Source organism: Zasmidium cellare (genome assembly GCF_010093935.1).
Source record: "Zasmidium cellare ATCC 36951 unplaced genomic scaffold M409scaffold_20, whole genome shotgun sequence".
In the NCBI taxonomy this organism is placed as follows: Eukaryota; Fungi; Ascomycota; class Dothideomycetes; order Mycosphaerellales; family Mycosphaerellaceae; genus Zasmidium; species Zasmidium cellare.
Window position 1 is genome coordinate 402,262 of NW_022986964.1, and position 20,038 is coordinate 422,299.

Consider the following 20,038-nt stretch of genomic DNA (forward strand, 5'->3'; position numbering starts at 1 on the left):
GAGGAGGAGGAGGAGGAGGAGGAGGAGGAGGCGGAGGAGGAGGAGTGAGAATAGGAGGAGTCGCTAAGGAGGAGGAGTCGATAAGGAGGAGTAGAGGCAGAGACATGCTGCGGGGCAGAAACTATCGTGCACATGTACACATCGGAACGACCCACAGGGAGGAGCACCTCAAGCCTTAGTGCGAAATTCAATCAACACTTCAATAAATGCTCATGATCAGCCTTCTAGCCAATTCATACCAAGACCTCAATCCCATTCGACCTCAATTCCACAAGTACAACACACCCACACACCTACACATACACAGAAGATGTCTCGACAATTGATCTCTAGCGAGAAGTTTCCCACCAAACCACATAACTGTGCGTTTAACATCCTGGCCAACTGATCAACTTTCTAACTTTATGGATCAGGTCCCGCTGTGAAGGTGCCAGGACTTGTCTTTTGCGCTGGCCAAACTGCGACAGGAGAAATCAAACAAGCTACCGTAAGTCATCCACAGATCACAGCCTTGTCCCAGGAGATCGCTAACATTTTCTGGTGTAGAGGACTGTACTTCAAAATCTCAAAGAAGTACTCGAGCTTTCGGGCTCGTCATTAGATCGGGTAGTAAAGTACAATGTTTACCTAGCGGACATGAAGGACTTCGCTGCGATGAATGAGGCATACATAGACTTTCTACCACAGCCCATGCCTTCGCGATCATGCCTTCAAGCGGTGGCACCTGGCAATGGCACGGTTATTGAGATTGAATGCATTGCGCAAGCATAGAGATACCAATAGAAAGAATATTTTCAGGCATACCAAGTCTACATTCGAAATTCAACAGATCGTTATATCTGGCAGTCGATTGCCCCTCAATCATTAGACCCCTTGACCTTGCTGTGCTCTACGGTCTCTGCAGTTTCCAGATCATATGTTACCCTCTCCGACAATACTGCTTCCTATTAGCAGCGATAATGAGCTTGGGTCGAAGAAATTGGGAGCTCTACAATTGGATATGCCATGGAGTCAACCCATGATATGTGACAATGAAGCACGTCCTGAGTGCCCGGAGGTGTTAAGTGCGTACAGAGAAGCTATATTATAGGAGTTTTTTAATCTCATCGATCCTGTTCAATAGTTTCTCGCTCCACGCAAAGCCAAGGCTACCAATAGAAAACCGATTTTCCTTCATACATCGAACTCCGCTCTCAATACCATGCTCTCATTTCCGTACCAATGCAATCTCACTGGTGTACCAATTTTGCATAGCCTTTGTGTCACCGGTGACCGCCACCATGTCGAAAGTCTTCTGCACATCCTTTGCCACTGTGCCATTGTTCACCATACGACCTGCCCATTTGCCATGCCGCCGAGCAGCCGCAACAATCTTGTCCAGCGCTTCAAGAAAGACTGGCTCGTCCCCTTTGGCCGGTGTATAGCCAAGGAGTGACTGTGCAAGATCGTTGGGTCCAATGAAAACAAGATCAACCCCTGGAACGGTACAGATCTCGTCCACATTTTCGACTCCGGCCTTGGTCTCAATTTGAATCATAGTGATGATCGTCTCGTTGGCTGACTGCATATATTGAGGTGTTGTCAACCTATGTGCAATGGCTGGAAAAGCTGAGCCTTGTCCTCGAACGCCTTGTGGGGGAAATTTCGACGATGCAACGATTTGCCGCGCCTCTTCTGCGGTGTTGATTTGGGGAACCATGATGCCATGTGCGCCAGTATCAAGTGCCCGTTTGATGATGTCGTGAGTGGGACCCCGGATTCGTATAATTGGTGATACACCCAGTGCTGAGATTGCGGCGACAGAGTCGTGGCTTGCTGCGTCGTCGATGTTGCCATGCTCGCAATCGATGATGATCCCGTCGAGGCCTGTCAACGCGACTATCTGTGCCATCCGCACCGATGGTATGGCCATGAAGGTCAGGAGGGGGTACTGTCCATTTTGGAGGGCATTGAGTAACCGCAGCCTTGTGTTCTGAACCTTGGTGGTCTGTGGCGTAAGGTAAGTCGAATTCGGTGGTGGTGACATGTTTGCTTGGTTCTGGAGGTTGGATGATGGGCGAATGTCTTTGGAAAAAGGTAGTACTCTGCTCTTGTATATCAAATAGCGACATCGTTGTTGACACAACTGCCGTTACAAAGGTACAGGGTACAGGGAGGAGCTCTCATCATACTACTTTTGGTATAGCCCCTTTTTGGCCGGCCGCGCCTCCCTTGCTCCTCCTTACTCCTCCCAATCCTATCCGTCTTATCTGTGCCTCAACTCTGTACATTGTCAGAGCGCCACATCTGGCAAGATAGCAGATAGAGCTGGTTGTCAGCGAGATAAATATCACAATGATTCGTTATGTCGTTGGTTCAGACCGTCCTGCATCGATTGTCATAAAATAGTTCACTTGAAACACCACGGCCTGCCTGTGAAGCAGCAGGCTCTTCCATCATGGCCAGCAGCAAAGAGCCAGTTCAGGCAGACCTGGAGAAAACACAATCCATCATCGAAGGCGACGTCGAAGAGTACAACGTTACCGCCGAAACTCTACCAGAGTCGCTTCGAGCGCTCAGCGATGAAGAGTTCCGACGTCTTGAGAAAAAGCTCGTCCGCAAGATCGATCTTCTCATCTTACCAGCCATCGGAATCCTGTACATCCTCAACTACATCGACCGACAGAATCTCTCAGCAGCCAAGTTGCAGGGCATCATGGAAGACCTTCACCTGACCACGGAAGACTTCGCCACGGCCATATCCATCCTCTTCGTCGGCTATCTGCCTTTCCAAATCCCCAGTAACCTCATCATCACCAAGATCCCGAGACCAGGAATGTACATCTGCGGAGCGGTGGTCGTCTGGGGAGGGATATCTGCTGCTACAGCCGCGGTCAAGAACTACGGCCAGCTGCTTGCAGTCAGAGCAATCCTGGGTATGGTCGAAGCCGTCTTCTTTCCTGGAGCAATCTACTATCTGTCAGCTTGGTATACCAAGAAAGAGCTGGGGAAACGGTTTGCAGGCCTGTACATTGCACAGCAAGTTGGCAATGCCTTTGGCGGCCTTTTTGCAGCTGCAATACTCCAACTTGATGGCGCGCACGGCATTGCTGGCTGGCAGTGGCTGTTCATCATCGAAGGCTCAGCCACAGTCGGGATTGGAGCCATTTGTGCTTGCATCTTACCTGAGTTCCCACATAACTGCCGGATCCTTCCTCCCATCGAGCGAGACCTTGCTGTCTGGCGTATCGAGAACGAAGCTGGTGCGGCGGAAGGCACCGAAGACGAGAGCGTTCTTCGAGGATTTGCGAAAGCCTTGTCGGACCCAAAACTCATCTTGTTGATCCTCTGCAACATGCTCTCCCAAGGCCAAGGATCGATCGCCAACTTCTTTCCTTCCCTGGTATCATCGCTTGGATACTCGAGCACCATAAGCTTGCTGCTCACAGCTCCACCGTACATCCTCGCCGGTTTCGTTTATTATGGAATCATGTTCTATTCGGACCGCAAGAACACAGTGTACCCGATTATCATGCTTTGCATCTCGATTGCAACAGCCATGTACATCATCCCAATGGCGACGACAAATATCGGAGCGCGGTATTTCTCCATGATGATCCTTCCGTTCTCATCGGTAAGTCGTCATCATATGACTGTCGTTTCAATTCGCTGACATGCTTCAAAGGTCGGGCCTCAAATCCTGCTGTACAAGACTATCAACCTCCATCTAGCCCGACCTGTATCCAAGCGTGCGGCCGCGAGTGCCCTCGTCAATGCCATTGGTGGAACAAGCAACATCTGGACCAGCTACTTGTACTATGCTCCGCCGCACTACTATGCGGCGTTTGGCGCTTTGATGGCATGCGCCTTACTGTTTGCAGGCGTCATCACCCTCTATCGCTGGCTCGTTCTGCGGGAAAACAAACGCCTCGAGTCTGGGGACCCACAGCTGATCGCAAAGGCCATGAAAGGTGGTGTTACACAGCAGATGGTAGACATGAGCTGGCGATACGAGATGTTTTGAACGGGACGACGCTGTGCGTATCGGTCGATCTGTATCATAGTAGCCATCGAAGTCGTCCCAAGAACTTATATGATCCATTTTCGCCACCATGCCATACGAGGCTCACCTACGCTCATGTCAACCTCTTGCTCCTTCTCCTGTTCAATAACGTAGATCTCCGACAGGTCCATCTCTTTGAGCGAAACGGCTTTTGTTCTGAAAACCGCCCAGGCCAAGGCCCATAAGACTGTCGGCATGTTGTCAGATACATATGCTGAACAAGACATGGTATGCTGAACAAGACATGGAGAGGCGAGCTCACCAATGAAGATAGCAATGTCAATGTAATAAGTGAGGAAGCTTGAGACACTCCAATGTCCAGGGAAGAACACGCTATAGCCTTCTTGCCGTTAGTTACATGGGCTTTACATGATATTTGACCGATGCTTACCTGAGAAGAGGATCACGAGTACCAGCGCCCCAAGGGTGGACCAAGCCATATAAGGTTGCAAAGGGCTTTGGTATGGCAGACCTACTCATGATCAGCCGCGATGTACATTTTCAGATGTTTGAAGATGCTCACGATCTCTATCGATGTTCTGAGCTTTGAGGCCATAGTAAAAGCGAAGATATGTTGCACATATCACGAGCCACCCGATCAGGCCAGCCACAGTCGTTATATTGACGAACCTAAGAATGTCATCAGCTCATACCACGTCCAAAACTGATGACGGAGGGGTACTCACCAGCCAAAGACCACACTGCTGCTGGTCCCCAATGCCAGATACGTCAGCGGAAGGAAGATACAGCTGCTGCCGACTGCGATGTAGGGCACTCCGAAACGGTTCGTCCACTTTAAGCATTGCGGCGCTTGAGATTCCTCAGCCAGGCCGACAAGCGTACGCGAGGCTAGGAAGACACAAGAGCTGCCGGTGCTGAACGCACTGGTGCCTACGAACCGCTAATATCAGTATACGATTCGTGGGGCGTCTTCCCAGGCTCTTACTCACAGACTACGGCATTGATGATACTTGGTAGGACTTTTATGCCAGCGCGCTGAAATGCAATGACGAATGGGCTCTGCTGTGCGGTGCCGGTCGATATGCCAAGGTTCGGGTCGTTGTAAGGTACCAGGAGGCCTGGGATTTCGACATGTTAGCACGGAAGCTTGTCTGTCGTCTGCACGATCACATACCAACGACGAAAATCGACAGCACGTAGAAGACGAGTATACGCCAGAAGGTCATTCGCACCGCATTTGGTATTACCTTCCTGGGGTTCTGCGTCTCGGCGCCTGCGAGAGCTATGACCTGTACGTTGGCAAAACTGTAGGCAGCCGAGATCAGCGTAGACCAGAACCCCAAGAAGCGACCCGTATTTCCAGGAACCAGATAGCTGTTGAAAGGTCCTGGGTTCTTCCAGTACCTGAACCCCAATCGATCTTGTCCAGGCGAGCCGCCGAGATCAACAACTATGCCGGCAATGATGAGACCAATGATGAGGAGAATCTTTAGTGCGGCAAAGAAGACTTCGCTTTCTCCGTAAGCCCGGACAGGACTGAAGTTGAGAGCCACGATGACTACGATAAAGACAGAGAACCACACTGCTTGGTTGATGGATGTGTTCCAGAAGTTGATCACTGTCGCAGCAGCAGATAACTCGGCAGGGGCTGTGATAGCCATGGTGTACCCTCAACACACGGTCAGCATAAGCAGATAAGGGGCCACGTCGAAGCTTACAGAAGTTGAATCCGGTAGCCACCCCGAGAGCAGGCTGAACAAATTTCGTAGCATGTCTCACAAAGCCGCCAGTGACTGGCATGAAGGCAGATATCTCGCCAGTCATAAGAGCCACACCCCAGGTAATGAGGCCCATCACAAGGTATCCAAGCAACGCTCCGACCGGCCCAGCTGTTGCAATTGCCTGTCCAGATGCAAGGAAAAGGCCCGTGCCCTATCTATCGTCAGTCTCCTCGGTTGTGGGCAGAGCATCCTGTTCATACAATCATGCCCGCCAAAGCTATCATGTTGATATGCCTCCGCTTGAGGTCTCTTTTGACCCCAGCCTGATTAGTCCCCAATGGTAAAGCTTCAATGTCGCCCCGAACAGCAGCATCGGCCTCGACGACAGTTCCTGAGATGCCCATCTTGGGGGCCTTGTCGTCTTCCATTGTGTTTAGGGTGCGTCGACGTGCTCTCGAAGTGTAGTCAGAGACAGTGTCGTGCAGTGAGTACTCGTCGAAGCCGGGATGTCAATACCAGCGTTAAGACAAGGCCTACCAAGTAGCTGGGTGGCCAATCGAAGCTTTGTGGATCGCCTGTAAGCCGGATGCTTGATATCTGATAGATTCAAATCCTCTTGGCCCCGGACCGAGACCTCTGCTGTGGTGTTGGAGTGAATACTGTAAAGCTCAAGGGCAACACGCTTCCTGGATCGGGTCCTGCTGGCCGAGAGCTTCGCCGGCCGAGATAGGCGCTGCGGCTTTACGAGGGGACAAAGATACTCTTTTCACTCCCACGCTAAGAGTGGGAAGCGACAGGATCGGACTGTGAGTCAATGATGGGAAGAAGCTTCATGTTTACCGTGCTGAAAGCGGAGGCTTCATATCAACATGGACGATACCTTCACGCTGTATGATCTGAAGGTCGAGGTCGTTTGTCCACCGGGGAAGAAAATATATTGCGGGGCCAAGGAGGGAGATCACTTCATCTTGAGAGGGGAAATGCTTCACTTGCCAAATGACCAAGGATTTAGCATATACAGTCTGGGTGCGTGTCTTGCGTTGCCCCGATGTGATGAGTTTGGCATGCTGACCGGCGGTAGCTGCGGTGCTTCCGCTGCTGGCAGCAAAACAACGCGTATCCCATGCGAACGACTGGATGTCATCCGACGCACTGGTCGCTTGCCCCGATCCCAATTGCGCGTCTCAATTGAGGATCACCCGAATTGGAAGACGGCAGTTCAGTCACGCCGAGACGACAGCAGTGCCTTTGCCTGGCAGTGGATGACGAAGAACCCAGCTTGTGGAGTACTCGGACTCGGGGTGCAGATGTAATAAGCAATTGAAGTTGATGTTGATGTTGAAGTGATATATTCCACTGTTGTTGTGGTGATGATGGAAGAGCACGCGTCTCTGGATGAGGTGGAACCGCGGGCCGGCCAAGTCTTCGCCCTTTGCCGGCCGGACTTCACCTCTTGCCGGTAGTTCTAGACCTGAACACACAAGTAGAACATGTTGCCACAAACTCGAGCACGGCTACCTGAGAGGTCTGTCACAATTAACACCTGACTTTCAGCTCCTAGGAAGGTACTCTGGACACCGAATTGACCTCACCCTCGACTACACGGTTTGGACTCGACATGGCGCAACATAAAGAAGTCAAGATGGCACACGTCAACCTCATGGCCGATACAGTAATAGCAAACTTACCCGAAGAAGCCCTACGCTCAGTTCTGCGGTCAATGCTAGCGACAGATCCGTCCATCACATCAACTTTCGAAGATCGAAGCAGGGATTATCTGCGCAAGACATCTCGAAAACGTTTCGGCTTCTGGGAATCAAGCAGCGATGGGCTGATACCCACGAAGGAGCTGCAGACAGCTCAACAAAGGATGCGATCTATGCTCGGTTGCGGCATGTGCTACGAAGCAGTCCCTATCTTGACTGACATAATCAAAGACGTCGCTAGACACAACAATGTCTTGTCGCCTCAATTAACCAAGCTTCTCTCAGCCTTGGACGGCGACATTGTGCAGACCGTCACAGCGGTGCAAAAGACTCTTCTGTCAAGTTCAGGCACTCGACTGTTTTCGACTGAAGAGAGGGCCTCTCTGGTGCAATTGCACGACTCGATGCAACATTTGCAGAGCATCTCAAGCAATGACTTCATTTTCGAACGGAGTTTCACCGCTTTGACTGGTCTATTGAGTGGCGGCGACTCATCTTCTGGCCGACCCAATAGCACGCACGAAGCATCTTTCAAGGTCCCCGCTATACCAGCCAGCATAGAGACCTTCAGCCTCAACAATATTCCCCTCCCGCGACTATTCTCCGGCCTATGGCAACTCTCGAGCCCGTCATGGGGTGTAGCGTCCACCAAACAGATCCAGGAGCATTTCCAAGCGCATGTGTCTCAGGGCTTCGTCGCCTACGACATGGCGGACCACTACGGCGATGCAGAGATCGTTTTTGGGAACTTTCGAGCCTCATGCACGAACCCCGATAGCATCTTTGGAGCAACGAAATACTGCATCTTCTCGCCCATAACTGTGACCCGCGAAGTCATCACAGCAAACGTTTTGGAACGATGTCAGAGGATGAGGTCTGACCATGTCGACCTGCTGCAGTTCCACTGGCAATTCTACAACGACAAGCAAGACATCCAAGCGTTGAAGTACCTGCAAGAAGACTCAAGAGTGCGCCAGCTTGGTCTTTGCAACTTCGACACCGAGCGTCTCGAGGAAATCGTCCAAGCAGGCATCAAGATCCACACCAACCAAGTCCAGTTCTCGCTGATCGACTCTCGACCTGTCTTCAAAATGGGCGCAGCTTGTGAGAAGCATAACATCAAGCTACTCACATACGGCACACTATGTGGCGGGTTCATTGCCGAGAAATGGCTCGCTCAGCCTGAACCTGAACTCTTCCATGGCGGCATAACACCCAGTCAACGGAAATACTACGAGATGATTGTCAACTGGGGTGGCTGGGATCTGTTTCAAGAACTTCTGCATACACTCAAGAAGATTGCCGAGAAGCACAATGTGACCATATCCAATGTTGCAGCAAGATGGGTACTCGACTTTCCCTATGTGGGTGCAGTCATCGTGGGCACTCGGATGGGTGTCAGTGAGCATGCAAAAGAGAACCTGGCAACGTATGGATGGCGGCTGGATGACGCCGACCAGGGAGCGATAGGTGACATTCTCGAGAGAAGTAGGAGAAAGCAGTTGATTGATCTGCTCGGTGACTGTGGTGGCGAATATCGTTGATAATGTAAAAGAGACGTCCGTTCCAACTCCTCGCTAACCCCACACTCATGCAAAGTCATCAAGACGGTAATGGAGTGCCAGCTCGACTGTCTGGAGTCGCAGCGCCATCGATAGGTCGCTTCTTCTTTTTCTTCTTCTTAGGGACCACGGCTGGCTTTTGACCATAATTTGCCATGGTGAGGTGACTCCCGCAAGTCAAGCATGTACTGTCATGCAATGGTTCGCAAAAGATGCTCAAACAGATCGAGCAGACGAAGCCAATGTCAACGACTCGTCGATGACAGAAACATGCCGCACGAAAGTCCACACCCTCACCCTCGCCTGGCATGATCAAGTGGTCTCGCGCAGTCTGATCCGGAAGGTATGCAAACATGAGGTATTGTAAGAAGCCAGCTCGAGTCTCATTGTCCAGCGCCATATAAACGCCGCCTGTCGCATCAGCTGCCTGTTGAAGGAAGACTGTGTCGCCAGCCAGCTTGAGGATGTCGATCGGTATGCTCAGTCGCTGGCACGCAAAGATCGAATTCATCACGGGAATGTATTGATTTGCTAGGTCGCCGGACACTGACAGAATAAGGATGCGTGAAGTCAGGCCCATGGCCCCGCTCGATCTTGTGCCGTCGGAAGAGAAATCGTTCCCACCCGCCATGGCGCTTGGGTCGGAGTAGTTGAATTGTGACGTCGTGTTTCCCATGGGAAGCGCAGCAGACTGCTTGGAGATGTAGGTCAGTGCCATCGTCAAGGCACCGGCCATCATTGTGGCCGGAGTTGAAGATAATGCAGCTGGAGTGGTGCGGCTCATCAGATCACGCAGATTGCTGGTAAGAGCGTGCTCGATGTGGGCGAACGGGCGGTACTTGTTCGCATCGTCGGGCGCCTGGACTGGACCCCCTCGTCCCATGGAATTGCCGTCGGTCATGCTCACGTCGCCGTCTCCTGCCCCGTTGGCATGTGATGCCGCGGACTGTGCTCGAGCTGGTGTTGGGTAGAGGAATTCAGCGCGCTCAGCATGGCTGGCCAATACCGCCACGCGGTTGGCATGGTTGATGGCGATATGGGCGTTGATGAAGACAAGGAGATTCGCCACGACCTTGGACAGCGGCAACGACTTTTCCAGCAAGGCCCAGGCGTGCGGGTTGGTGTCGAGGATGATGGTCAGCAGGGCAGGCGGTTCGACTTCTGAGTGGTCACCGCTGCGATCGGTGGCATCGACGCCGTCCATCTTTTCTCAAGCCCGCCGTCTGAAGATGCTGTAGTTGTTGATGGCAGGCAGGCGATGAAGTCACGGAGGCGAGTCGACAAAAGATGTGGTCACGGGCCAAAAGTGAGAGGCTTCGGCTGCTCCCGAAATGAAGACATGGGTCAGCCAAAACAACCACGTCTGGTCTTCGTCACGTCCACCTCTTCCTCCTTCATCGCCTTTCACAAGAAACTACAGTACACATGAACATTCACTTCATGTGCAGATCATGTGATCTTCCTTCTCCTCGTGACAACCAACCCCTCTATACGCGAACGCCGACAAAAGGGCCGACGGTCCGTCACGACAACGCACGGCATGAGGCATTCGGTATTCCTGTCCCGTCAGGATTGACGGCATTTTGCACACGTACGGCTCGCCAATCATTCACTCTCTCGACACCTGTCTGCTGCAAGACATGCGGTAAGCTGCAATTGGTATTGAACGCCGTACTCGTTTTCACAATCGCTCTTGCTGTTCCGTCTCCTTTGCCACTTCCTTGCCTCGCTTCATTGTAAATCCATCTCTTGTCTTGTCTCCTACCTTCACAGCAACAACTACCGGCAGTCATGGCCATCGAGAGATCAAATGCTGGCTCGTCAACCATGACAATGGAGCCCATCGAGCTGCAACCGGTCCGCCTGAGGACTGATATCGACACCTCTTCTAAGAGACCTTCCATCGGCGGAAGGAGTCTAGGTTCGAGAAAAACTGATGACTCCTCTGACGACCGCAACGAAACTCTCCCCTCGCCGACGACAGCTTCTGAGCGACCCGAAACATGGAACTTCCCAAGGAGGAACATCTACAAGCTGGCGGCGGCGTTCTGGGCTTTCGTGATCATGGGTATGAACGATGCGACTTACGGAGCCATCATTCCCTACCTCCAGGGTTACTACCATCTGGAATATGCTGTGGTATCTCTCGTTTTCCTCTCGCCTTTCGTGGGCTACAATCTCAGCGCAATCCTCAACAACGCGATTCACCTGAAATTTGGCCAGCGCGGAGTTGCATTCCTCGGACCTCTTTGCCATCTCCTCGCATACATCATCAATGCCGTTCATCCACCGTACCCCGTTCTGGTTGTATCTTTCATCATTGCCGGCTTCGGTAACGGGCTGCTGGATGCTGGATGGAATGCCTGGCTGGGTGACATGGCGAACGCAAATGAGGTACATATCGATATGTCGGTATTCAAAGCGGCAAGCTAAAATTTATCAGGTCCTGGGCTGCCTACATGCTTTCTACGGTCTCGGTGCAACAATCGCGCCGTTGATCGCGACGACGATGATAACCAAGGCCAATCTGCCATGGTACTACTGGTACTACTGCATGGTCGGATTCGCAGGCCTTGAATTGGCACTGTCTCCCCATGCATTTTGGAAAGAGACTGGAGCAAAATTTCGTGAAGCCAACGCCCGTACGTCTAATGAGGGCGGATCCAGACTGAAAGAAGCAACTCTCAAGAAGCCAGCCGCCCGCGTGACTTGGTTGTGTGCTCTCTTTCTACTGGGATACGTGGGCGTGGAGGTCGCTTTGGGTATGTCCTCAAGCGCAACTGTCTCTCACTTCAAATAAGAAACATTGCTGACATTTTGCCTATAGGTGGATGGATCGTGGAGTTCATGATTCGTAAGTCCTTCCTTCTCCAATTTAAGCCATGCACCGACCTTCAACCCTCTGACCTGCTCCTTAGGGATCAGACATGCTGCCAACTTCGCGAGTGGCATGTCCGCCACCGGTTTCTGGCTTGGTATGACAGTTGGCAGAGTAGTGCTCGGCTTTGTCACACCAAAGATAGGAGAGAAGCTTGCCATTATGGTTCGTCTTCAGCGGCCATATCCGACATACGTCACTAACGAGAACTTAGATCTATCTACCGCTTGCCATGGCTCTCGAACTACTCTTCTGGCTAGTCCCTCACTTTTACGTGTCCGCCGTCGCAGTAGCCTTCCAAGGCTTCTTCCTCGGACCACTCTTTCCTGCAGCTGTAGTAGCTTGCACAAAGCTTCTCCCAAAACACCTCCATGTATCAAGCATAGGGTTCGCGGCTGCATTCGGCGGCAGTGGAGGTGCCCTATTCCCGTATGCTGTGGGAGCGATTGCTCAGGCCAAAGGAGTGCAGGTCCTTCAGCCAATTGTCTTGGCGCTCATGGCTGTGATTTGGCTCCTCTGGCTAATGCTGCCGAGGATGAACAAGAAGAGGGAGTGAAAGAGCCGATCGACTCTGGTGGTTGTGTGTCAGCGGGTTTGTAATGATGGCGGGATAAAAGCTATTCGTCCTCACCAGACGGACTAGGCGTTCTAGCAAGGCTCTTGTCTCTGAGTGGTAATTCTTGCGGCGCTTGAAGGATCGAACGAGACATTCACAACCACATTACACGGCTTCGAACTTCCACCCTGCATCACATATTCTCAAATCATTTAAGATGGGGCCTATTTCCCGACGATTAGGTATATGTCGTATTTGTAAAGCTGCGGGTCCGGCATGACTGTTCTTGTCTAGCACGTTCAAAATGGACGCCAATGCGAGATTCTTCTGGCCCTTAATCTGTGCTTTCAAGCCATAGTATTTACTTATTGCAAGTACACAACAGCGGCATTATGTCCATCTCCATCAATGATCCATTGCCAACATGGCGAGCGAACAGAAAAAATGCAGCTTACCGACAATGCCTATCCATTCGTGCCATCAACCGCTGAACACAACAGATGAGAAGAGCAATGCGCTGCCATCAACGAACTAATGCTGAACGAACCCATACGAGCACCACTGAAGAGCCCGCAAAAGATCTTGGACATCGGATGTGGAACTGGGCTTCAGACGAACATCCTGGCGAAGATGTATCCCAACGCAACCATCATTGGTCTCGATATGTCGCCCGTCCCAGACCTCCGCCCAAGCCAGACAATGTCATCTACATCCTCGGCGAGTTCAACGAGCTCATGAAGAACGGCCACGAGCTTCTCGAGCCGGGGACGTTCGATCTCGTCTATCAGAAAATGCTCGTCATGGGCGTCACCTCCCGGCCCCAGCATCTGCAGCTCGTCAAATCATTCCTGAAACCCGGCGGATACTTCGAAAGCCAAGAGATGGATTTCTGGAAAATCTACGACAAGAACAACAAGCTCGTTTCGCAAGATTGGAAGTTTTTGGAAGTTTCGTTGCGAGCACCCGCAGAGCAGGGGATCAATCTCAAGGCGGGAGAGATCTTGCCGGGACATTTGGAGGAGGCACGATTCGAGGATGTGGAGCAGAAGAGATTTCCAATGGCGTTTCAGACGGGTTGGAGAGAGAGGCCGGAGACGGAGACTATGGCGAAGTATTTGAATTGGGCGTGTCGTCCTTGGTGGTATCGCTACTTTGAGAAAGGTGCGAGAGAGGGTGAAGATGCGGATGCTTTGTCGAAGGACTTTCAGAGTAAAGTTTTGGATGGTGAGATAGGACTGCATGGTCATGTGGTGGTGACTCTTGGCAGGAAATTTTAACATACAATTGTGCCGTGGCCGAGGGCATTTCTCAAGACGAGAGTCGCCATGCATATAGGCATCCATCCGAAGAGAGAGCTGCTGAGTGATGAGCATCCTATTCAGTCTCAGAGGTGAAGTTGGTTGTCGTCAGATTCGTGTTGCCTGGAAGGATGTACGGCTTGATCTTGGGCAAGCGGTCCAGGGTCTCGTCAGAGAAGCCCAGATGGTCTTTGACGACCTGTCTGGGAGTCAGGCCAAGCCATTGTGCCACGGAAATGTCGTTGTAGTATGGAGTCTGAAGGATCTCTGCAACGATCGTTAATATTTGATGAACCGTACACGGTGATTGTCACACTCACCCAGGTAGACCAAATCTGTATCTCCTGTGTTTTCCAGGTAGTGAGCGTCAACGACTGGAACATAGCCTGTGTCTCCAGCCTGGAAATTGAAAGTCCGCGACGACGACGGAGCTACGTAGACGGTCAAACGGCCTTGGCCAGCCAAGATGTAGTCCCACTCGTCACTTGTAGTGTGCCAGTGGAGCTCACGCATGGCTCCAGGTCTGACCTATGAAGGTATGAGCAAAACATCAAAAATGTATGAAGGCTCATTTAACCTACCGTGAAAAGAGCGACTGCAAAGTCCTTAGCAATTGGGAAGGAAGCCGTGTCGAGGATCTTGACGGAGCCTCCAGGGACTTCGTATGCCTCTTGCTGAGACCAGTGGTATGAGTACGTCTGATCTCCAGGAATGATGCCTGCAGGACCAGTCGACTGAGAACATTGAAGTCAGCTATTGATCCCTCCCACGACCTGTCATCAACACTTACGTTTTGCTCGCTGATGTTGGCCGGCGCCGGCGTTCCTGGGAAGATGTACAACTCGTCCTTGGGGATGTTTGCAAGAGCGCTAACGTCGAGCTGTAAAGAAACCATCAACAGAGCACTCGTCCAATGTGTATGGGCCCTCATCTTACCCTCAAGTCCTTAGCAAGGACTGACAGGGGATTGCGTGCAAAGGTCTCAGAGACCAAGGCGGTATTGTCTTCGCTGAACTCGCCACTGTCAAATACCAGCAAGAACTCACAGCCATCTTGCAGAGCTTGGATACTGTGCGGCTTGCCGGCAGGGCTGTTCAAGAGAAGAATGGTATCAGTGAACCGCAAGTTCAGACTGTTCTCCGACTTACAAGAACCAAACGTCGCCTGCTTGTAGATCGTCCAAGAATGTCCTTCCAGCCTCGTCTACCGATGCCACACTGGTCTTCTATTAGACATTGGACCACGTTTTCACACCAGAACGCGCTTCACATACCGCACTGAGCCATTGAAGATGTAAGCCCACTCGTTCGCCTGATGCCAATGAAGCTCGCGATAGGCATTTGGGGTCAGATACATATCCACTCCCGCCATGGCTGTCGCGACAGGTAGCTCGTTGACATTCTGCTGGCGCGCCCAGCCAGAAGCGTACACGCTGCCATGACGATTGTGACTAAGAGCCAAGGGCCATTTGGCATTCGGTACTGAACCAGCGTCCGTTCCTGGCGGTGCGTAGAGATCCGGGTTTTGCTTTTCCAAAGGACGATTGCGCGGGCCAGGATCGGTTGGACTGTCTGTAGAGCCGCGAATGGGTTGGGGATTGTCGACTTCGCTGCAAACATCTCATCAGCTTCACGCAAACGACTTTGTTTCGCTTGAAAGCATACTTGAGATCAAGATACAGCCCCAAATCCGCATTCTCCGTCTGGCCAGGAGCAAGTTGAAACTGATCTGAGGGCACTACTCCGGGAAGTTCGGTGTTCACGGGGTTCGAAGGATTGTAGCCGACCAAGTTTGTTGGTCCTTGTATTTTCCATCAGCACCTTACGAAAAACGTTGTTCAGATCTAGAGACCTACCTCTTAATTGGCCGCTTCCCTCTGTCGGACCCAAAGGAGTTTCAGTTGGCACCGAGAGGAAGTCGAATGGTGGAGCGCCACTCTCCTCTGAGGTACAAATCAGCCACATATATGCTTAGTTGAATCATAAGCTGTACCTGAACCCGGGTATTGTCTTCTCTCCATCATGGTAGGCATGGGGCGAGGCGCTGCCCATGCTGCTACAAAGATTGTAGCAGCGACTAAGCAGCCATGCATCGTGGTAGCTATTGCGATGAGAAAGTAGAAATGAAACGGCTGTCAATGCGCCAGTCTTTCGAAGTTCAGATATTGGGGCAAATGTTTTGAGCAAACCGGGTATCTCACCGTTTATATATCGACTGCAGTTAGAGCTGGTCATCTGTGCGTTTTAGCGAGGATCTCTCACGATGATGCCTACGGGGCCGTGACGGCACCACGGCGAGCCATTCCCCTTCGCGATTCCAACAGCCACACGTCCATCGTGATCACAATATCTTCGCAAGATCCAGTACGTGGGGCTGAAGATGTGCATGGATAGTGGGAAGCATCATCCAGCCGGCCGCTAAACGACTGTACCTGCTCTAGCGTACCCCGATACCAATGTGGATCATCTTCGATGGCGCCAGGCTCAACGGAAACGGAGATATGGCACGCCGTTTAGTGGCATGCTGCCTTCCTGGAGCTGGCCTGCAGACCAGACATGGCGGGGATGCGGGCCGCTGTGTGGTATACCGACTCTAGGAGACGAAGAGGATTGCCGACCCAAAAGGAGAATGGTCGGGTCGCACCGGCAAGGCTGTGTGCAGCTGGAAAGTGGCGCCGTGTTGATAAGAAATCATGTGCACAGCTTGGTCAGCTGCGACTAGCGGTCGCAAGTATCAATTCAAAGAGAGCTGGCTCTCTCGAAAACAGGACGAAGAAGTCTTGGCTCCCTTGGCTGCAACGATGCGCCTGTGAAAGCAACCTCCTCTTTCTTCTTTCCCGGCGGTGACTAACAGTCGCTGCATGGTGGTCAGCGCAAGCGCATCGTTAAGCTTAAAGGGTTAATGCTTGTTGGTGCGGGTTCTGAAGTTCCACAACCTTGCGTGTCGGGCAACGTTGCCAGGCTCATCCAAACGACCTCGTCGTCGAGTATTGAACAGAGTAAATCATGCGAGCGGCTTGCGACTTTTTGAATTCTCTACGCGCGTTGGCAATTTGTCTGGACTCGACCTTGTCGTTTGGCATTCGAGACTTGGCCGGACGATGCGAAGTGTGAGACCAACGCACAGGGCGATCGAAAGTAAGGTAACACGCATGCATGCGTTGCGTGGATGTCGGTGTGTTGATTTGTTCTGTCGGATTTCGAAGCACGGTCAACCACCGTAGGGCTCGGCCGCAGTGTGCTGCCGGAGATTCCGGGTCATGTTGCCAAGATTGCACCTGTATCTGGGGTTTAGTTTCCTGGATTGGTTGTGCTTGGTCTGGTGGTAGCCAGCTCTCTGTAAAGTTCTCATTGCATTCTTTCTGTCTGTCCTGTATTGGGTGGAAGTTTGACACCATTACTTCAACGGCCGCGGCACATTTCTTTTGATTAAGTTGTCAGCAGCCTCGCATACACTCACAATGTGTTCACAATGGCCGACTGGTCCACTCCAAGAGTAAGGTCAGGCCGAGCTAGCAGTACTGGAAAGCTTTCATGCCATGTTGAGGTGCCGAATATTGTTGGAAACACGTGCAAGAATCGGCTGGCTAGATCGACACCAGCATTACAATCATGGTTGACGTCTTGTAGATTGGATTCGGCTGTACTTTTGATTATGAACAGATTCTGCATTGTGCCGACCTGGGGACCTGCTGCACAGTGGCCGTGGATCGGGTTTCCAACGAGAGATTCAAAGTCAAGTCGACATCTGCCGTCCATACTCGATTGTCGAAGATCCAAGGAGGGCAGCGCTCGAGAACGCGTTACATTGCATCGCCTCTTGCCAGGTGGAGTACAAGAGGGCGTGGATTGCAGAAAAACAGAGAAAGGCAGTGCAGGACAAGCGAATGCAGAATAATGCAGAAGATAGGTAACTCAATTGATGGGCACTCGAGACTTCTTAAACCACGGACAAATCGATCGAGGAGCGGATGGAGTCTCAGTGAGCGCTCCTTCTCCAACAGTAGTCAAGACTCGACAAGGGATGGCAACATTTCTCGAGCTGACTCGTAGCAGCAGCTATGATGGCGTCGGATATGAAACGCAGTGATGTCAGCAATCGCTCAGGCGTGGCTCCACGATGGGAGAAATCGGCGAGTGGGACGGTGGAGGGGAAGGCATGGTGGCGCCTCATGTAAGAGTGATGCCGGAAGCCTTGGATGAAAGCATATGACAAAGATACGGAATCTGTGGGAGTCGATTTGAAAGGTGTTGATTGTAGAAGGTAGTACAGAGTGGAAGTTTGAGAGGCCCACAGCCAGGAGAGCGACATCGAAACAAGGTTTGCGCTAGCCTGTAACCACGACACGGTCTCCAGTCCGAAAGGCTCGGTTATTCATGGCAAGGCTGGATTGAAAAGTGTAGAAGCTGCGGATGTTGTCATGATCCTCACATGAAAGTAGAGCCATCGAGATCTTTGATCAGGAGATGTACCAAACAGATTACCCCCTCAACCATACTCAGCGAGATCAACTTGGCTTGGCATCGAACGGAGCTCAGTCCGCCCCGCTCCACATGTCGCCGCATCAACTCACTCACAACCGAACCTGATACCACGAAGCAACTTGCGCCGACGACGCTACCGGCGTCAAGACAGCCATCATGGACGATCTCGAGCAGTTGGAGATTCTCTCACTGGTTTCCAAGGTCACCAGCGAAATCAACAACTACATGGGCATCTCGGAAAAGACCATCGCAGAGTTTGTCATTGCAGAGCACGCTTCTTGCGCCAACCTGGACGCTTTTGCGGACAAGCTGGGCGAGTATGAGTTCCCTCGCTCGCTTGTCGAGAGCATCGACCGCCTTATTCGCACCATGCATCCCAAGTACAAGTCCTCCAATGGCGCCGACGATTCGAAACGCGACTCCAGCAACGGACATGGCAAGAGCGAGAAGTTTCGGGGACTGGCGATCCCAGACAAGCCCATAGAGGAGGATGCTATGGATGACACATTCGCGCTCTTAGAGTCTATGGCAGGCCCTGGCAAGACAAACGGACGGAAGAGGAGCGTGTCGCCCGTGCGTCAGGAAGAGAAGAGACGTTCTCCAGAGCCACCTGCGAAGCGCTCGCGAAACGACGACTACCTATTCGAAGACGAGTTCGGCCGAACACGATCTCATCGTCCGTCAGATCGAGAAGACAGGGAACACCGAAAGAGGCGTAGCAGGCGGGATTCTTTTGAGAGACCGAGCAAGGTTGAAGAGGATGATGCGCCGGTGTTGTACAAGACATACGACGGTTTCGTGACTGGTGTCAAGGACTTTGGAGTGTTTGTCAATCTCAGAGGCGTCAAGGGTAAGGTGGACGGTCTCGTCCATGTCTCTGCCATGGCAGACCACAAAGTGAATCATCCTGGAGACCTAGTGTCGCGCGGTCAAGAGGTGAAAGTCAAGGTCATGAAAGTGCAGGATAAGAGGATAAGTCTGAGCATGGCTGAGGTGGACCAAGTGACAGGACAGGACCTCAATCCTGGCAGAAGGACACAGAGCGCAACTGGAGCGAACGCAGTTGGACTGAATGGCTCGAACAGCTTGGAGAACGCTGTCCCTGTGATTGATAACAACTCGAATGGCAGGCGTCCGCGCAAGCGCATGACGAGTCCTGAAAGATGGGAGATACGACAGCTCATAGCCTCTGGTGTCGTGAAGGCGGCAGACTATCCTGACCTGGACGAGGAATACAATGCCGCAGTGAACGGCGAGCAAATTGAGGAAGAAGAGGATGTCGATATTGAGGTGCGAGAAGAAGAGCCACCGTTTTTGGCTGGACAGACCAAGCAATCTCTCGAGCTGTCGCCCATTCGAGTCATCAAGGCACCTGATGGCAGTATGAACAGGGCTGCTATGCAAGGAGATGTGCTTGCGAAAGAACGAAGAGATCTTAGACAACAAGAAGTCAAAGACAAGGCAGACAAGGAGGCCGTAAAGACCGATCTTGGGCAGGAGTGGAACGATCCTATGGTGGCACCAAGTGAGCGCAGGTTTGCAAGTGATTTGCGATCGCAGAGACAAGGCAATGGCACTGGCGCTATGGAGGTGCCTGAGTGGAAGAAGATTCAATCCGGACGTGGCGAGCTTGGAAAGAGGACTTTGCTTTCGATCAAGGAGCAAAGAGAAAGCTTGCCAGCCTACAAGATGCGGAAACAGTTTCTGGAAGCCGTCCGGCAGTATCAGCTTCTCATCGTCGTGGGCGACACCGGATCTGGCAAGACCACCCAACTTACGCAATACCTTGCAGAAGACGGCCTTGCGAACAGCGGCATGATCGGCTGTACC

General features: G+C 52.0%; 10 protein-coding genes across 10 annotated transcripts; 6 read left to right on the top strand and 4 right to left on the bottom strand.

Moving 5' to 3' along the window:
* Nucleotides 1-310: 310 nt before the first annotated feature.
* Nucleotides 311-771, top strand: M409DRAFT_66922 (uncharacterized protein; the record flags this gene model as incomplete). The annotated part of the gene is made up of 3 exons (XM_033817169.1): nt 311-362; nt 414-487; nt 547-771. 3 exons carry the CDS (start codon nt 311-313, stop codon nt 769-771), a joined length of 351 nt encoding a protein of 116 aa, XP_033666918.1.
* Nucleotides 772-1,207: 436 nt separating this feature from the next.
* Nucleotides 1,208-2,026, bottom strand: M409DRAFT_36767 (uncharacterized protein; the record flags this gene model as incomplete). Its single annotated transcript, XM_033810613.1, has 1 exon — nt 1,208-2,026. The coding sequence occupies one exon, from the start codon at nt 2,024-2,026 to the stop codon at nt 1,208-1,210; it is 819 nt and encodes a 272-aa protein (XP_033666919.1).
* A 411-nt stretch (nt 2,027-2,437) lies between these two features.
* M409DRAFT_36791 (uncharacterized protein) lies at nt 2,438-4,003 on the top strand (the record flags this gene model as incomplete). The annotated part of the gene is made up of 2 exons (XM_033810617.1): nt 2,438-3,613; nt 3,665-4,003. 2 exons carry the CDS (start codon nt 2,438-2,440, stop codon nt 4,001-4,003), a joined length of 1,515 nt encoding a protein of 504 aa, XP_033666920.1.
* A 65-nt stretch (nt 4,004-4,068) lies between these two features.
* On the bottom strand, nt 4,069-6,152 carry M409DRAFT_66925 (uncharacterized protein; the record flags this gene model as incomplete). The annotated part of the gene is made up of 9 exons (XM_033817170.1): nt 4,069-4,229; nt 4,305-4,382; nt 4,434-4,514; nt 4,566-4,672; nt 4,729-4,933; nt 4,993-5,121; nt 5,178-5,672; nt 5,722-5,935; nt 5,985-6,152. 9 exons carry the CDS (start codon nt 6,150-6,152, stop codon nt 4,069-4,071), a joined length of 1,638 nt encoding a protein of 545 aa, XP_033666921.1.
* A 441-nt stretch (nt 6,153-6,593) lies between these two features.
* On the top strand, nt 6,594-6,990 carry M409DRAFT_36772 (uncharacterized protein; the record flags this gene model as incomplete). The annotated part of the gene is made up of 2 exons (XM_033810614.1): nt 6,594-6,750; nt 6,806-6,990. 2 exons carry the CDS (start codon nt 6,594-6,596, stop codon nt 6,988-6,990), a joined length of 342 nt encoding a protein of 113 aa, XP_033666922.1.
* A 352-nt stretch (nt 6,991-7,342) lies between these two features.
* M409DRAFT_55381 (uncharacterized protein) lies at nt 7,343-8,974 on the top strand (the record flags this gene model as incomplete). The annotated part of the gene is made up of 1 exon (XM_033812989.1): nt 7,343-8,974. One exon carries the CDS (start codon nt 7,343-7,345, stop codon nt 8,972-8,974), a length of 1,632 nt encoding a protein of 543 aa, XP_033666923.1.
* Nucleotides 8,975-9,032: 58 nt separating this feature from the next.
* On the bottom strand, nt 9,033-10,196 carry M409DRAFT_23762 (uncharacterized protein; the record flags this gene model as incomplete). The annotated part of the gene is made up of 1 exon (XM_033806934.1): nt 9,033-10,196. One exon carries the CDS (start codon nt 10,194-10,196, stop codon nt 9,033-9,035), a length of 1,164 nt encoding a protein of 387 aa, XP_033666924.1.
* A 587-nt stretch (nt 10,197-10,783) lies between these two features.
* M409DRAFT_23763 (uncharacterized protein) lies at nt 10,784-12,426 on the top strand (the record flags this gene model as incomplete). Its single annotated transcript, XM_033806935.1, has 5 exons — nt 10,784-11,386; nt 11,436-11,754; nt 11,820-11,846; nt 11,911-12,035; nt 12,085-12,426. The coding sequence occupies 5 exons, from the start codon at nt 10,784-10,786 to the stop codon at nt 12,424-12,426; spliced, it is 1,416 nt and encodes a 471-aa protein (XP_033666925.1).
* Nucleotides 12,427-12,938: 512 nt separating this feature from the next.
* On the top strand, nt 12,939-13,703 carry M409DRAFT_23764 (uncharacterized protein; the record flags this gene model as incomplete). Its single annotated transcript, XM_033806936.1, has 1 exon — nt 12,939-13,703. The coding sequence occupies one exon, from the start codon at nt 12,939-12,941 to the stop codon at nt 13,701-13,703; it is 765 nt and encodes a 254-aa protein (XP_033666926.1).
* Nucleotides 13,704-13,800: 97 nt separating this feature from the next.
* Nucleotides 13,801-15,816, bottom strand: M409DRAFT_66930 (uncharacterized protein; the record flags this gene model as incomplete). Its single annotated transcript, XM_033817171.1, has 10 exons — nt 13,801-13,991; nt 14,045-14,252; nt 14,306-14,458; nt 14,515-14,604; nt 14,661-14,814; nt 14,873-14,941; nt 14,998-15,333; nt 15,389-15,524; nt 15,580-15,666; nt 15,723-15,816. The coding sequence occupies 10 exons, from the start codon at nt 15,814-15,816 to the stop codon at nt 13,801-13,803; spliced, it is 1,518 nt and encodes a 505-aa protein (XP_033666927.1).
* Nucleotides 15,817-20,038: the final 4,222 nt, after the last annotated feature.